The following is a 16,601-nucleotide window of genomic DNA, read 5'->3' as shown; positions in this document are numbered from 1 at the left end:
GTAAATTGTGGATTTTTCAGCCATTGAGATGTGCTAATACTTTTGTATGAATATGCGGATAATACAATGAAAATGAAGGGTAAAAACGCCCAAACTATTTTGGGAAAGGGATTTTTTTTTAAATAACGTTTTCGTGTAGCATTTACCGTGAGATTATTTCAATTTGTAAGAGTTCCAGAAGGATTTTAAGTTAAGAGTATCTCGCAGAAAACCTTTTCTTGGAATGGGATAAGAATATTTCATATGATTTTAATGATTTTATTTTGAAAAAAGGTTGATGGTTTTGGATGTACATATCATATACACACCTTTTTTGTTAGATGATATTGTGATTTGTTCTTCACTATTGTAAATTTCAATCCTTTTTTATATTTATAATTTTTGGGAACTGTTATGTCAACTTGATTTTCTTTCATTTCACCGAGATTGGTAAACACACCGTGTATGTTTGATTCCAACACGAATCCAACAGATGAGTTTCCATCAGCAAGTGTCGTTTTTTTGTGAGTAAGATTAAGGATGACAGGAAAGTTGGAGTTACTCCTCGTCAAGCTTGATGACGGGGGCGCCGAAGAGGCCAGGGTAGTGGGCGTATGGAAGAGCGTGGGCGTAGGGAAGGCCATGGGCATAGGGAAGGACGGCATGGGAGAGAGCAGTGTAGGTGACAGGCTTGACGTTGACCACGGGCTGTACGTACTTGACGGCGGGCACGGAGATCTCGTGCTCCTTGGTGGTGAGCTCGATCTTGGTGGTGTCGGCGGGGGTGTTGGCGTCGATTGGCTCGAACTGCTTGGTCTCCACAGTGTGCTTGGTGACGGTGGGCACGGCGTGGAGGTACGGGAGGGGGATCTTGACGTCGCGACGACGACGACGTGCCTCTTCTACAGCTGGCTCCTGTTCGTCCTTTTGGTAAATGTATGGGAATTCGGTGGCCTTGATAGTATCATCGGCGTTGAGGATGTAGGGGTAGGCAGAGTAGGGGTAGGCAGAGTAGGGGTAGGCAGCGTGGGGGAAGGTATAATGGGAAGCCACGAATGGATGTCCGAAGGGGTGGGCGTAAGGGGAGACCAAAGGAACGGTCTTGAGATCGGTCTTGATCTCAGGGGTAGTGATCAGCTTCGCTTGAGGCAGCACCCAGGGCGCCGCGTACGGCAGCACCAGCTGTGCTGAGCAACAGGATACAGCGACCAGAATCACCTAATGGGAAAAAACACAAAACATTGTGATTACGAAATTTACTATTTATACACCGCTCAGTTCTCAGACCGACTGGCACACGATTTTTTCTTTTACTTCTACTGCATAGAAGCAAGCATTTTATCCCTTATATATAGAAGGGAACAATATAAGGAATGGCCCATGAACAGTAATTCAAGATAAAGGCCAAATTCTTAGTTTTGAAAATGAACAATGGAAATGTTTTCTTTTTTTTTTTTTCACCGAATTGAAACCTGTTTCACATTTGTTTCAAATCTTTTGTGAGTGGAATATTTCTGTTCTTACCAGAGCCTTCATCTTTCGAGCGAATGTGTCTTTCTCCTGGACACTGCTATGCGTATGCTATATATACTGGGTGGACGATGACGTCACGAGGCCACGCCCAAGTGCGTCCTCCAGGGTATTTCTTTTCGTCTTGCGATGTAAATAATAAAGTGGATGTACTTTTGTTATCAGTCATGTTCTAATGACTTTCATAAGTGTGTGTAAGAAGTCAGGAGCAGCGATTGGTTTGAAATTTGAACTGTTCTTGTTGACGCCACAGATAATTTTAAATAATCAATTTTGATCTGTTTTCCTAAGTAAACATAATATTGAAGATTGGTTAACAGGTAATGAATGAAGTAATTGCCATCCATTGGTCATAATTTATGGAAACAGCTACATATATTAGTAAAAGCAGCCTAAAAGTGAAAATATGTATTTTCGTCGAATAAATTTGTTTTTCGTACATTCTGGGGAAGCCCCATGAAAGACAGCAAGAAGAAAAAGGTTTTTAAAAAAAATAAACACATTTATTTAATTATTGTTATTATTTAATATAATAATTCTAGTTATTATTATCTTTGTTATCACACATTTATACAGACGTCATATTTGTAAAGAGATAGGGAGAAAGCAACTCAAGGAACACTTGTGGGGGGGGGGGGGTAAATCACCAGTAAAAGGATTAGTGTGAAAATCTATAATCGTTTTTGATATGAAATTTTGCAAACGGACACGTGTCACGAATTTATATGTATATATATATATTAATCTGTAGATATCGTACTATTTTCCTCTATCAGACTTTTTATTTATTTTATACAGGATGTGAAAGGCCTAGATGATTTCCGTAATATGTAATGAGGAACCTGTTACTTAAAGTGTGAGTTTTAAATATTTCTTTGAAAATGGAAATTTGGTATATTTAATTATTTATTGGTCAGTCACGTTTTAGCAGTTAAGGCTGAGACACAGCACACACACATCCAAACAGGTTTCAAGAATCACTCAGGAAGAATGGCCAGGTAAATCATGCAGTGATCTGTCTATATCCATTTCAATATGTATAGATATCTATCTATACACATGAATGTATATGTTTATGTGTATATCTATATACGTATATAAACATTGTATGTATACAAATGTATATTTATTTGCAGTATATAGACACACTAATGAGTTTTAGAAGCCAATATACTCAGTTTATGTTTACACCTCAGGGTCGTGCACACAAGGAAGGAGGGTCCAACATATTGTTACGCCGGCCGCCTCGTCTCTCTGCCACCAACACAAGGCAGGCTAGGCAGACGGCGTGTTATATACAGGGTCGTGAACACTGAACAGCTCCAAGAGGCACCGAACACCACAACGTCCCAGAACACCAGGAGAGCAAACGCCAAGTGGCGAGGCAGGGCACGAAGTAAACACAAAATGACAGTCGTTCCTTTATTTACACAAGTTATTTACCCGTACACTTTTCTATAGGCACAATACAGGGGGGAAACCAGCATGTCACACAGCACAGTACAGCTTATAACAGGGCAACACAAGATATTAGGTCACAAGGGCACACACGAGGTCTTCACAGGAGCAGCGCCCAACTCTGTCTCTATGGCTTGTTCCTCCGCTCCTCGCTCACAGCCAGCTGCGACATGTTTGCCCAGGTCCCTTCATGTAAACACATGTTTCGCACAGAGACAAAGACCCACTGGCGTAGCACTATCCCCCCCTATCAAGCAGACGACCCGTCTGCTCTGACATATCTAAACCTGAAACAAACTACATAAAAATTTAAATAAAATCAGTTCTCAGAAACACAAAAATCTTTCATCCAGCACGGCTTTCTTCGCTCTCGCTGGGGTCTCTCTGGAGGAGCTTTGGGGCGGCGGTAGATTGGCAGTGGCACCCAGAGGGGTATCTCCTGTCCAAGACCTGGCTCATGGTCACCATTGACGTCTGCTGCATCGCCCTCACCGTCCAAATGCTCGTCCTCATCTCGGTCAGCGTCTGCCACGTCCTCATCGCCGCTACTGGGGCTAACTTCATCTTTTTCACCATGGCCCCAGGAGTAGCTTCCTGGCCCATGGTAACGCCACAGCCGGTCCACGTGGACAACAGACGGTCGTTTTCGCCCTCTGCGAATTCGATAGGTGACATCAGAGAGGGCCGCTACCACCGTGTATGGCCCCTCCCAGGGGCTCTGTAGCTTCGGCGAGAGCCCTCGCTTCCGACGCGGGTTATGCAGCCACACTCTGTCACCTATGTTGTACCTCACTTCCCTCATGCACTGGTCATAGGTCTCCTTCATGGCATGGCTGGCTACCTTGAGCTTGTCAGGCAACGGCCCCACACCAACCAACTCCTCGCTCCCCGACGACTCTTCTGGACGCTCCACTTCCTCACAAGTGCCCAGCTTTGCACCAGCTGGCACCTTCTGGGCCTTATCAGAGAAGTTGGCTACCAACACTGTAACTAACCCCTCCCCTGGTCCAACAAGGCTCCGCCCAACCGCTACGCCATCAGCCAGCTGCAAGTTTTGGTGGGCTCCACGAGGCCCTCTACTCCACGCATCACTCTTGACAGTCGACACCGGATTCTAGACTCTGTCCTGGGGGCAAGGTGCAGTCGCTCAGCTGTAACTACCTCTGCACAGCCAACCTCTGGAAGCAAGGGCACCTCTTCACCGTGCACCCTCACCAGCTTCCGTCCAAGGTCGACACACGCCTTACTCTGCGTCAGGTAGTCAAGGCCCAGCAAGCAGTGCTCGTCCAGATCGGCCACATATACCGGCAGCCGCCGCACCGTGCTGCCCACGCCAATACGAGCCTCCACTGGCCCCTTGAGCTGCACACAATGCCCCGTGACACCACACAGTCTCTGTGGTGCGTCTGGAAGTCGCATAGTGGCCAACATATCAGGCCGCACTAGGGTCTTCTCAGCCCCAGTGTCCACTGTCAGGCGGCATGGCTTCCCATCTATTGAGCCTTCCACCTGCATCGTGCTGGTTCGATGGCAGCTTACCCTAGTCGGGGCCCAGGAACCGAGGACGGCTGGGTTTCGGCCCCCTTCTCCAGCCTGTCCGAGTTTTCCGCCTGTACCACTTCCTTAGCCTTAGGACATGCGCTCGGATGGTGACCATACCTGCCACAGTCCTTGCAGCACTGCTGGAAGGCATCAGAATCCATCCGGTTGAGAGGACGTGTTCTCCGCTCCCTCTGACACTGACTACGTCTGTGCCCTACCTCTCCGCAGCCCCAACACAAGCCTTGGAAAGTTCTTGGGCTCACCTTCCTCAATGCTATTTTCTCCACTTTAGCCTTCCGGCCCCGGAGGTCACGGCGGGGCTGAGCAGCTGGCCCTAGGCCACTCGTTGCCTTCAGGAAGGCCTCGAACTCCAAGGCCCTCACCAGCGCCACCTGCAGGTCCTCAGGGTGTGCCTGCTTGACGTAGATTTGCAGCTGCTGGTCCTGTAAAGCGTCAACAAAGAAATCACGGGCCAGGACCACGATCATCTCTTCCGCAGCCGCAGGGTACGACCTCCTTACCAGCGCCTCCACATCATGCGCCAGCTGGGACAGTGTCTCGCCACGCTCACGAGTCCGCTTCTTCAAGTGGGCCCGATATACCTCGGCCTGGTGGTGGTGCCCGAAACGGCGTTTCAAAGCCTCTGCCACGCTGGTGTAAGAGGCCTGTTGGGATGCCGGCAGATGCCCCAACACTTCCACCGCGGGGCCCCTTAGCGCTGTTACCAGCTGCAGGGCCTTCTCTTCCTGGCTCCAGCCCTGGGCAGATGCCAGCATTTCAAATTGGGCGACATATGCCTCCCAGGCCACCTTCCCATCGTACTCAGCTGGCTTACGCCTCACAGAATGTCTGGAGGCCGAGGGGCTGCAGGGTGGAGAACGCGTGCCGTGAACTAACACGCCCGGGGGGGAGGAAGGGGTGAGGGAGGCAACGAGGTGGGTTGACCGGGTCCGAGTTTGCCGCCACCTATTCCCAAGGGAGCGGTTCCGATGGGTCCCCAGCCTTCTGCAGCGATCACTGGCTCCGACACGACGCTGCGAGGCCCGGGGGTTTCCTGCCACAGACCCCAGGCAGACCCCGGTAAATCTGACACTCTGGCATCTGTTGCCAGAACCTTGTCTGCCTTCTCCGCTTGCAACGTTACTACCTCGTGACGCCGCCTTTCCTCCTTCACTTCCTCCCTCAGGCCCTGAACCTCGCCCTTCAGAGTCTGCACCTCCTCCATCAGTTCACTCTTCACGCTATTGCAGGCCTTGTCGGTGTACTGCTGAGTTTCCATCTTCACAGATGCGAGATTGCTCTGTAGCACCTCAACAAGTTGGCAAAGCTGTTCCTCTGCCTTCCTTGCCTGCATCTCGACGAGATGGTGCGCCTGCTCGTGTGCCCTCTGTACCTGCTCTTCTGCCCTTTGTGCCATTTCCTCCCTCATACCGGCCAGCATGGCAGTGATCAGGTCCATCTGGCTCGGCTTCACCTCACTCGTGCCTGCCTCAGTCATAGCCTCCTCTCTCATGGCTGCCGCCATCTTTGGACTTGATAAATCGGCGCGTCTCACTGATCAAATATCACAAATCCCACTCCTGACACCATTTGTTACGCCGGCCGCCTCGTCTCTCTGCCACCAACACAAGGCAGGCTAGGCAGACGGCGTGTTATATACAGGGTCGTGAACACTGAACAGCTCCAAGAGGCACCGAACACCACAACGTCCCAGAACACCAGGAGAGCAAACGCCAAGTGGCGAGGCAGGGCACGAAGTAAACACAAAATGACAGTCGTTCCTTTATTTACACAAGTTATTTCCCGTACACTTTCTATAGGCACAATACAGGGGGAAACCAGCATGTCACACAGCACAGTACAGCTTATAACAGGGCAACACAAGATATTAGGTCACAAGGGCACACACGAGGTCTTCACAGGAGCAGCGCCCAACTCTGTCTCTTGGCTTGTTCCTCCGCTCCTCCGCTCACCGCCAGCTGCGACATGTTTTCCCAGGTCCCTTCATGTAAACACATGTTTCGCACAGAGACAAAGACCCACTGGCGTAGCAATATAAATCTGAGTCAAAAGTCAAAAGTAAATAACGGGTATAAGAAGCCGACACTGCGTACTTAATGCGTGTAGATTGAAGTAACTGTATACGAAGTTGTAGTATACGTATTGTGTAAATATTAATATTATTATATGTAAAAGAAGTATGCAAATGATTGAAAAACGCCGTAGAAACAAGACCTGAAGATTAAATCCAAGAGGATACGTAAATTAGTTTCTGTTTTCAATGAATTTCATTTGTAAATTGTTGACTTTTCTAGAATTGAGAATTATGCAAATATTTTTGTATCCATAGGCGGATAACATAATGAAAATGAAGGATAAAAACGCCAAAACTATTCTAAAGGAAAGGGATGTGGTATTTTATTATTATTTTTATTATAGTTATATATATATATATAAATATACATATATATATATATATATATATATATATATATATATATATTTATAAGGTTTTCGTGTAGCATTTACCGTGAGATTATTTCAATTTGTAAGAGTTCCAGGGATTTTAAGTCAAGAGTATCTGGCAGAAAACCTTTTCATGGAATGGGATAAGGATATTTGATGTGATTTTAATGATTTTATTTCGAAAAAGGTTGACGGTGCTGGATGTACATATCATATACACACCTTTTTTGTTAGATGATATTGTGGTTTGCTCTTCACTATTGTAAATTTCAATCCTTTTTTTTTTTTTTATATTTTCGGGAACTGTTATGTCAACTTTATTTTCTTTCATTTCACTGAGAGTGGTAAACACATCGTGTATGTTTGATTCGAACACGAATCCAACAGATGAGTTTCCATCAGCAAGTGTCGTTTTTTGTGAGTAAGATTAAGGATGACAGGAAAGTTGGAGTTACTCCTCGTCAAGCTTGATGACGGGGGCGCCGACGAAGCCAGGATAGTGGGCGTATGGAAGAGCGTGGACGTAGGGAAGGCCATGGGCATAGGGAAGGACGGCATGGGAGAGAGCAGTGTAGGTGACGGGCTTGACGTTGACCACGGGCTGTACGTACTTGACGGCGGGCACGGAGATCTCGTGCTCCTTGGTGGTGAGCTCGATCTTGGTAGTGTCGGCGGGGGTGTTGGCGTCGATCGGCTCGAACTGCTTGGTCTCCACAGTGTGCTTGGTGACGGTGGGCACGGCGTGGAGGTACGGGAGGGGGATCTTGACGTCGCGTCGACGACGACGACGTGCCTCTTCTACAGCTGGCTCCTGTTCGTCCTTTTGGTAAATGTAAGGGAATTCGGTGGCCTTGAGAGTATCATCGGCGTTGAGGATATAGGGGTAGGCAGAGTAGGGGTAGGCAGAGTAGGGGTAGGCAGCGTGGGGGAAGGCATAAGGGGAAGCCACGAAGGGATGTCCGAAGGGGTGGGAGTAAGGGGAGATCAAAGGAACGGTCTTGAGATCGGTCTTGATCTCAGGGGTAGTGATCAGCTTCGCTTGAGGCAGCACCCAGGGCGCCGCGTACGGCAACACCAGCTGTGCTGAGCAACAAGATACAGCGACCAGAATCACCTAATGGGAAAAAAAACAAAACCTTTTGAATACGAAGTTTACTATATATACACCGCTCAGTTCTCAGGCCGACTGCCACGCGATTTTTTCTTTTACTTCTAGTACATAGAAGCAAGCATTTCCCCCCCTTATATATATATAAGTGAACAATATAAGGAATGACCCATGAATAGTAACTGAAGATAAAGGGCCAAATTCTTAGTTTTGAAAATTAACAATGGAAATGTTTTTTTTTCTTATTTTTTTTTCACCGAATTGAAACCTGTTTCACACTTTTTTCAAATCTTTTGTGAGTGGAATGTTTCTGTTCTTACCAGAGCCTTCATCTTTCGAGCGAATGTGTCCTTCTCCTGGACACTGCGGTGCGTCTGCTATATATACTTGGTGGACGTCACGAGGCCACGCCCAAGTGCGTCCTCCAGGGCATTTCTTTTCGTCTTACGATGTAAATAATAAAGTGGATGTACTTTTGTTATCGGTCATGTACTAATGAGTTTCATAAGCCTGTGTAAAAAGTCAGGAGCAGCAATTAGTTTGAAAATTGATCTGTTCTCTCTTTAGTAAACAAGATATTAAAGTTTAGTTAACAGGTAATGAAAGAAGTGATTACCATCTAGTGACCTCATAGTATATGGAAACTGCATATATTAGTAAAAGCAGCCTAAAAGTGAAAATATAGATTTTCGTCGAATAAATTTGTTTTTCGGACATTCTGGGCAAGTCCCATGAAAGAGATCAAGAAGAAAAAAAATCGATTTCATATTTCCGGTAAAAGCGTCAAAGTGAAACACATTTATTTCAAGTTATTGTTATTATTTGATATAATGATTCTAGCTATTATTATCTTTGTTATCACACATTTATACAGACGTCATATTTGTAAAAAGATAGGGAGAAAGCAATTCCAGGAATAGTAGGGGTGGTGGGTCAAATTACCTGTAAAAGGATTGGTGTGAAAATCTATTATCGTTTTTGATATGAAAGTTTGCAAACGGATACGTGTCACGAGGTAATATATATATATATATATATATATATATATATATATATATATATATATTATATATATTAATCTGTAGATATCGTTCTATTTTCCCCTTTCAGATTTTCTAATTATTTTAGATAGGATGTGAAAGGCCTAGATGATTTCCATAATGTGTAATGAGGAACCTGTTACCTAATACGCGAGTTTTAAATATTTCTTTGAAAAATGGAAATTTAGTATATCTACTGTTTTATTGGTCAGTCTTATTTTAGCAGTTGAGGCTCAGACACAGCACACACATCCAAACAGGTCTCAAGAATCATTCAGGAAGAGTGGCCAGGTAAATCATGCAGTGATCTGTCTATATCCATTTCAATGTGTATAGATGTCTATCTATACACATGAATGTATATAATGTTTGTGTAATCTATATACATTTATAAACATTGTATGTATAGAAATGTATATATATCTGCAGTATATACACACACTAATGGATTTTAGAAGCCAATATACTCAGTTTATGTTTTCACTTTAGGGTCGTGCACACAGAGGAGGGTCCAACATATAAATTTGAGCCAAAAGTCAGAAGTAAATAACGAGTATAAGAAGCCGATACTATGTATTTAATGCGTGTAGATCGAAGTATTTCTATATGAAGTTATACTACATATAGTGTAAATATTGATGTTATTACTTCAAAAAATAACGGGTATAAGAAGCCGACACTATGTACTTAATGCGTGTAGATCGAAGTAACTGTATACGAAGTTATACTATACGTATTGTGTAAACATTAATGTTATTATATCTAAAAAAAATATGCAAATGATAGAAAAAAATATTGTAGAAACAAGACTTGAAGATTAAATCCAAGAGGATACCTACACTAGTTTCTCACTTTTTTATGAATTTAATTTGTAAATTGTGGATTTTTCAGCCATTGAGAATTGTGCTAATATTTTTTGTATGAACATGCGGATAATACAATGAAAATGAAGGGTAAAAACGCCCAAACTATTTTGTGGGAAAGGGATTTTTTTTTTTTTTTTTTTTTTTTTTTTTAATAACGTTTTCGTGTAGCATTTACCGTGAGATTATTTCAATTTGTAAGAGTTCCAGAAGGATTTTAAGTTAAGAATATCTCGCAGAAAAACCTTTTCATGGAATGGGATAAGAATATTTCATATGATTTTAATGATTTTATTTTGAAAAAAGGTTGATGGTTTTGGATGTACATATCATATACACACCTTTTTTGTTAGATGATATTGTGATTTGTTCTTCACTATTGTAATTTTCAATCCTTTTTTTATATTTATAATTTTTGGGAACTGTTATGTCAACTTGATTTTCTTTCATTTCACCGAGATTGGTAAACACACCGTGTATGTTTGATTCCAACACGAATCCAACAGATGAGTTTCCATCAGCAAGTGTCGTTTTTTTGTGAGTAAGATTAAGGATGACAGGAAAGTTGGAGTTACTCCTCGTCAAGCTTGATGACGGGGGCGCCGAAGAGGCCAGGATAGTGGGCGTATGGAAGAGCGTGGGCGTAGGGAAGGCCATGGGCATAGGGAAGGACGGCATGGGAGAGAGCAGTGTAGGTGACGGGCTTGACGTTGACCACGGGCTGCACGTACTTGACGGCGGGCACGGAGATCTCGTGCTCCTTAGTGGTGAGCTCGATCTTGGTGGTGTCGGCGGGGGTGTTGGCGTCGATTGGCTCGAACTGCTTGGTCTCCACAGTGTGCTTGGTGACGGTGGGCACGGCGTGGAGGTACGGGAGGGGGATCTTGACGTCGCGACGACGACGACGTGCTTCTTCTACAGCTGGCTCCTGTTCGTCCTTTTGGTAAATGTATGGGAATTCGGTGGCCTTGAGAGTATCATCGGCGTTGAGGATGTAGGGGTAGGCAGAGTAGGGGTAGGCAGAGTAGGGGTAGGCAGCGTGGGGGAAGGCATAAGGGGAAGCCACGAATGGATGTCCGAAGGGGTGGGCGTAAGGGGAGACCAAAGGAACGGTCTTGAGATCGGTCTTGATCTCAGGGGTAGTGATCAGCTTCGCTTGAGGCAGCACCCAGGGCGCCGCGTACGGCAGCACCAGCTGTGCTGAGCAACAGGATACAGCGACCAGAATCACCTAATGGGAAAAAACACAAAACATTGTGATTACGAAATTTACTATTTATACACCGCTCAGTTCTCAGACCGACTGGCACACGATTTTTTCTTTTACTTCTACTACATAGAAGCAAGCATTTTATCCCTTATATATAGAAGGGAACAATATAAGGAATGACCCATGAACAGTAATTCAAGATAAAGGCCAAATTCTTAGTTTTGAAAATGAACAATGGAAATGTTTTCTTTTTTTTCACCGAATTGAAACCTGTTTCACACTTGTTTCAAATCTTTTGTGAGTGGAATATTTCTGTTCTTACCAGAGCCTTCATCTTTCGAGCGAATGTGTCCTTCTCCTGGACACTGCTATGCGTCTGCTATATATACTTGGTGGACGATGACGTCACGAGGCCACGCCCAAGTGCGTCCTCCAGGGTATTTCTTTTCGTCTTACGATGTAAATAATAAAGTGGATGTACTTTTGTTATCAGTCATGTTCTAATGAGTTTCATAAGTGTGTGTAAGAAGTCAGGAGCAGCGATTGGTTTGAAAGTTGATTGTTCTTGTTGACGCGGCAGATAATTAAAAAAAATCAATTTTGATCTGTTTTCCTAAGTAAACATAATATTGAAGATTGGTTAACAGGTAATGAATGAAGTAATTGCCATCCATTGGTCATAATTTATGGAAACAGCTACATATATTAGTAAAGGCACCCCAAAAAGTAAAAAATATTTTATTTTTTTTTCGAAAAACTTGTTTTTTCTTACATTCTGCCCAAGCCCATGAAACAGCAAAAATAAAAAAATGGTTTGATATTTCCGGGATAAAAACGTCAAAGTGAAACCATTTTTTTAATTTATTGTTTTTTTTTTTAAATTAATAATTCTAGCTATTATTATCTTTTTATCACACATTTAAAACAGAGTCTTTTTGGGTAAAGAGATAGGGAAAAAAGAAAACTGAAGGAACACTTGGGGGGGGGGGGGGGGGGGAAAATCCCCATTTAAAAGGATTAGTAAAAATCTATAACGTTTTTGATATAAAATTTTTGCAAAACGGACACGTGTCCCGAATTTATATGTAATATATATATTTAATATTAGATTTTGTACTTTTTTCCCTTTCTACCCGACTTTTTTTTTTTTTATAAAGGATGTGAAACCCTAGATGTTTTCCCCCGTAATAGGTAATGGGGAAACCTGTTATTTAAAGGGTGATTTTTAAATTTTTCCCTTTGAAAAGGAAAATTTGGGTATTTTTTAATTATTTTTTTGGGGCCCAGCCGTTTTAGAAAGTTAAGGCTGAGACCAGCACCACACACCAAAACGGGTCTCAAGAATCACTAAAGGAAAAGGGCCCGGGAAAAATCTTTCAGGATCGGTCAAATTATCCATTTCAATATGATAGATATCTATCATACCATAAAATGTAATTTTTAAATTGTATATCTATAAAACGTATATAAACTTTGGTATGTTAAGAAATGTATATTTTATTTGCAGTATATAGACACACTAAGGGAGTTTTGAAGCCAATTACTAATTTTTATTTTTCCCCTCAGGGTCGGCACACAAGGGGGAGGGCCCAAAACAATAAATCGAATCAAAAGCCCAAAAGTAAATAACGGGAAAATAAGAAGCCGACACTGCGTCTTAATGCGTGTAGATTGAAGTAACGGTATACAAAGTTGTAGATACTTTATTGGGAAAAAATTTAATATTATTATATGTAAAAAAAAGTATGAAAAATGATTAAAAAAAAGGGCCGTAGAAACAAAAACCTAAAGTTTAAAAATCCAAGAGGATCCCTAAATTATTTTCTGTTTTCAATAAATTTTCATTTTTTAAATTGTTAAACTTTTCTAGAATTGAAAATTTTTATGCAAATTTTTTTTGTATCCATAGGCGGAAAAAAAATAAAAATAAAAGGAAAAAAAAAAAACAAAAAAAAACTTTTTAAAAAGGGAAAGGGGGATGGGTTTTTTTATTATTTTTTTTTATTATAGTTAATTATATATATTATAATATATATAAAAAATTCCATACATATATATATATAAAATATATATTTTAATAAAATTATATATATTTAAAAAGGGTTTTCGGTAGCTTTAAACGTGAGATTATTTCAATTTGTAAGATTTCCCGGGGTTTTAAAAGTAAAAAATGTCTGGCAAAAAAACCCTTTTTCAGGGAAAGGGGAAAAGGGGATATTTGATGGGGTTTTTTTAATAAATTTTTTTCGAAAAAGGTTGCGGTGCGGATGTACATTCTTTATACACCCCTTTTTTTTTTTAGTGAAAATTGTGGTTTTGCCCTTAAATATTGAAAATTTTTAAACCCCTTTTTTTTTTTTAAAATTTTCGGGAACTGTTATGTCAACTTGATTTTTTCAAATTTTAAAACCCAGATTGGGGGAAACCAAAACCCTGTATGTTTTATTCCAACACGAATCCAACAATAGTTTTTCCCCAAACAAGGGGTCGTTTTTTTTTGAGTAAGATTTAAGGGTGGGCAGGGGGAAAATTTGGGGTTACTCCTCGTTTAAGCTTATGGGGCGGGGGCGCCGAAAAGGCCCGGGTTTGGGGCGTAAAGGAAGAGCGTTTGGGGGTAGGGAAGGGGCCTTGGGGATAGGGAAAAGGGCGGCATGGGAGAGAGCAGGGTAGGGGGACGGGCTTTAAAGTTGAAACCCCGGGCTGTAGTAATTTACGGCGGGCACGGGGACTCGTGCTTCCCCTTTGGGGGTGAGCTCGATCTTGGTGGGTCGGCGGGGGGGTTGGGGGTCCCAATTTTGGGTCGGGAAATGCTTGGTCCCCCACCGGTGCTTGGGGACGGTGGGCAAAGGGGGGGGGGGGGGGGGTACGGGAGGGGGGTCTTGACGTCGCGACGACGACGACGTGCCCCTTCTACGCTGGGGTCCTGTTTTTCCTTTTGGTAAAAGTAAGGGGAAATTTGGTGGCCCCTTTTAGTATCATCGGCGTTTTAGGATGTAGGGGAGGCAGAGTAGGGGGAGGCCCGAGTAGGGGGAGGCCCGGTGGGGGAAGGCATAAAGGGGAAGCCCGAATGGAGGCCCAAGGGGGGGCGAAGGGGAGGGCCAAAAAACCCGGGCTTGGGGGGGGGGACGGTCTTTTTAACCAGGGGTATTTATCAAACTTCGTTGGGCAGCACCCAGGGCGCCCCGAAAGGGAGCACCCGCTGTGCTGAGCAAAAAGGATCAGCGGGCCAGAATCACCTAATGGGAAAAAACACAAAAAAAATTGTGATTACGGAAATTTTTCTATTTTAACACCGCTCATTCTAGACCACTGGGCAACCCCCGATTTTTTTTTTTACTTCTACTGAAAAGAAGCAAGCATTTTTCCCTTATATATAGAAGGGAAAAAAATATAAGGAATGGCCCCCTGAAAAAGAAATTTAAAAATAAAGGGCCCAAATTCTTAGTTTTTTTAAAAATTTAAAATGGAAAAGTTTCTTTTTTTTTTACGAATTGAAACCTGTTTCCCCACTTGTTTCAAACTTTTTTGTGAGTGGAATATTTTTTTTCTTCCAGAAACCTTCATCTTTCGAGCGGGGAAGTGTCCTTTTTCCTGGGCACTGCTATTCGTATGCTATTATACTTGGGGGCGATGGGCGTTTCCAGGCCAAAGCCCAATTTCGTCCTCCAGGGTATTTCTTTTCGTTTACGATGTAAATTTAAAAAAGGGATGTACTTTTTTTTATCAGTCATGTTCAATGACTTTCATAAAATTTGGTTTTAAGAAGTCAGGAGCAGCGGGTTGGGTTTTGAAAGTTGATTGTTCTTGTTGACGCCGCAGATAATTTAAAAAAAATCAATTTTGATCTGTTTTCCTAAGTAAACAAATATTGAAGATTGGTTAACAGGTAATGAATGAAGTAACTGCCATCCATTGGTCATATTTATGGAAACAGCTACATATATTAGTAAAAGCAGCCTAAAAGTGAAAATATGTATTTTCGTCGAATAAAACTTGTGTTTTTCGGACATTCTAGGCAAACCCCATGAAACAGCAAAAAGAAGAAAATGGATTTGATATTTCCCGATAAAACGTCAAAGTGAAACACATTTATTTCAAGTTATTGTTATTATTTAATATAATAATTCTAGCTATTATTATCTTTGTTATCACACATTTATACAGACGTCATATTTGTAAAGAGATAGGGAGAAAGCAACTGAAGGAACACTTGTGGGGGGGGGGGGGGGTAAATCACCAGTAAAAGGATTAGTGTGAAAATCTATAATCGTTTTTGATATGAAATTTTGCAAACGGACACGTGTCACGAATTTATATGTATATATATATATATTGATCTGTAGATATCTAACTATTTTTTTTCCTCTATCAGACTTTTTATTTATTTTATACAGGATGTGAAAGGCCTAGATGATTTCCGTAATATGTAATGAGGAACCTGTTACTTAAAGTGTGAGTTTTAAATATTTCTTTGAAAATGGAAATTTGGTATATTTAATTATTCATTGGTCAGTCACATTTTAGCAGTTGAGGCTCAGACACAGCAACACACATCCAAACAGGTCTCAAGAATCACTCAGGAAGAATGGCCAGGTAAATCCGGCAGTGATCTGTCTATATCCATTTCAATATGTATAGATATCTATCTAATGAATGTATATGTTTATGTGTATATCTATATACGTATATAAACATTGTATGTATACAAATGTATATTTATTTGCAGTATATAGACACACTAATGAATTTTAGAAGCCAATATACTCAGTTTATGTTTACACCTCAGGGGCGTGCACACAAGGAAGTAGGGTCCAACATATAAATCTGAGTCAAAAGTCAAAAGTAAAATAACGGGTATAAGAAGCCGACACTGCGTACTTAATGCGTGTAGATTGAAGTAACTGTATACGAAGTTGTAAGTATACGTATTGTGTAAATATTAATATTATATATGTAAAAGAAAAAAAGTATGCAAATGATTGAAAAAAAGACCGTAGAAACAAGACCTGAAGATTAAATCCAAGAGGATACGTAAATTAGTTTCTGTTTTCAATGAATTTCATTTGTAAATTGGATTTTTCTAGAATTGAGAATTATGCAAATAATTTTTGTATCCATAGGCGGATAACATAATGAAAATGAAGGGTAAAAACGCCAAAACTATTTTATAGGAAAGGATTGGTATTTATTTATTATTATTATTATTATCTTATTATTATGTTTATATATATTATATATATATATATATTATATATTTTTATAAGGTTTTCGTGTACATTTACGTGAGATTATTTCAATTTGTAAGAGTTCCAGGATTTTAAGTCAAAGTATCTGGCAAAAACTTTCATGAATGGGATAAGGATATTTTGATTTTATAAAATGAGTAATACTTCGAAAATATTTTC

At 41.7% G+C, this 16,601-nt stretch overlaps 3 protein-coding genes across 3 annotated transcripts; all 3 read right to left on the bottom strand.

Moving 5' to 3' along the window:
- Positions 1-377: 377 nt before the first annotated feature.
- LOC119571581 lies at positions 378-1,532 on the bottom strand. Its single transcript, XM_037918828.1, has 2 exons — positions 1,504-1,532; positions 378-1,197 (listed from the first exon to the last, which is right to left on the bottom strand). The coding sequence occupies exons 1-2, from the start codon at positions 1,513-1,515 to the stop codon at positions 538-540; spliced, it is 672 nt and encodes a 223-aa protein (XP_037774756.1). The 5' UTR covers positions 1,516-1,532; the 3' UTR covers positions 378-537.
- Positions 1,533-7,267: 5,735 nt separating this feature from the next.
- On the bottom strand, positions 7,268-8,453 carry LOC119571579. The gene is made up of 2 exons (XM_037918825.1): positions 8,404-8,453; positions 7,268-8,089 (listed from the first exon to the last, which is right to left on the bottom strand). The coding sequence occupies exons 1-2, from the start codon at positions 8,413-8,415 to the stop codon at positions 7,427-7,429; spliced, it is 675 nt and encodes a 224-aa protein (XP_037774753.1). The 5' UTR covers positions 8,416-8,453; the 3' UTR covers positions 7,268-7,426.
- A 1,950-nt stretch (positions 8,454-10,403) lies between these two features.
- Positions 10,404-11,599, bottom strand: LOC119571580. The gene is made up of 2 exons (XM_037918826.1): positions 11,519-11,599; positions 10,404-11,217 (listed from the first exon to the last, which is right to left on the bottom strand). Exons 1-2 carry the CDS (start codon positions 11,528-11,530, stop codon positions 10,558-10,560), a joined length of 672 nt encoding a protein of 223 aa, XP_037774754.1. The 5' UTR covers positions 11,531-11,599; the 3' UTR covers positions 10,404-10,557.
- Positions 11,600-16,601: the final 5,002 nt, after the last annotated feature.

This window comes from Penaeus monodon, unplaced genomic scaffold, assembly GCF_015228065.2.
Source record: "Penaeus monodon isolate SGIC_2016 unplaced genomic scaffold, NSTDA_Pmon_1 PmonScaffold_6989, whole genome shotgun sequence".
Classification (NCBI taxonomy): domain Eukaryota; kingdom Metazoa; phylum Arthropoda; class Malacostraca; order Decapoda; family Penaeidae; genus Penaeus; species Penaeus monodon.
Note: the sequence above shows the minus strand (reverse complement) of the source record. Positions and strands in the feature narration are given on the sequence as shown.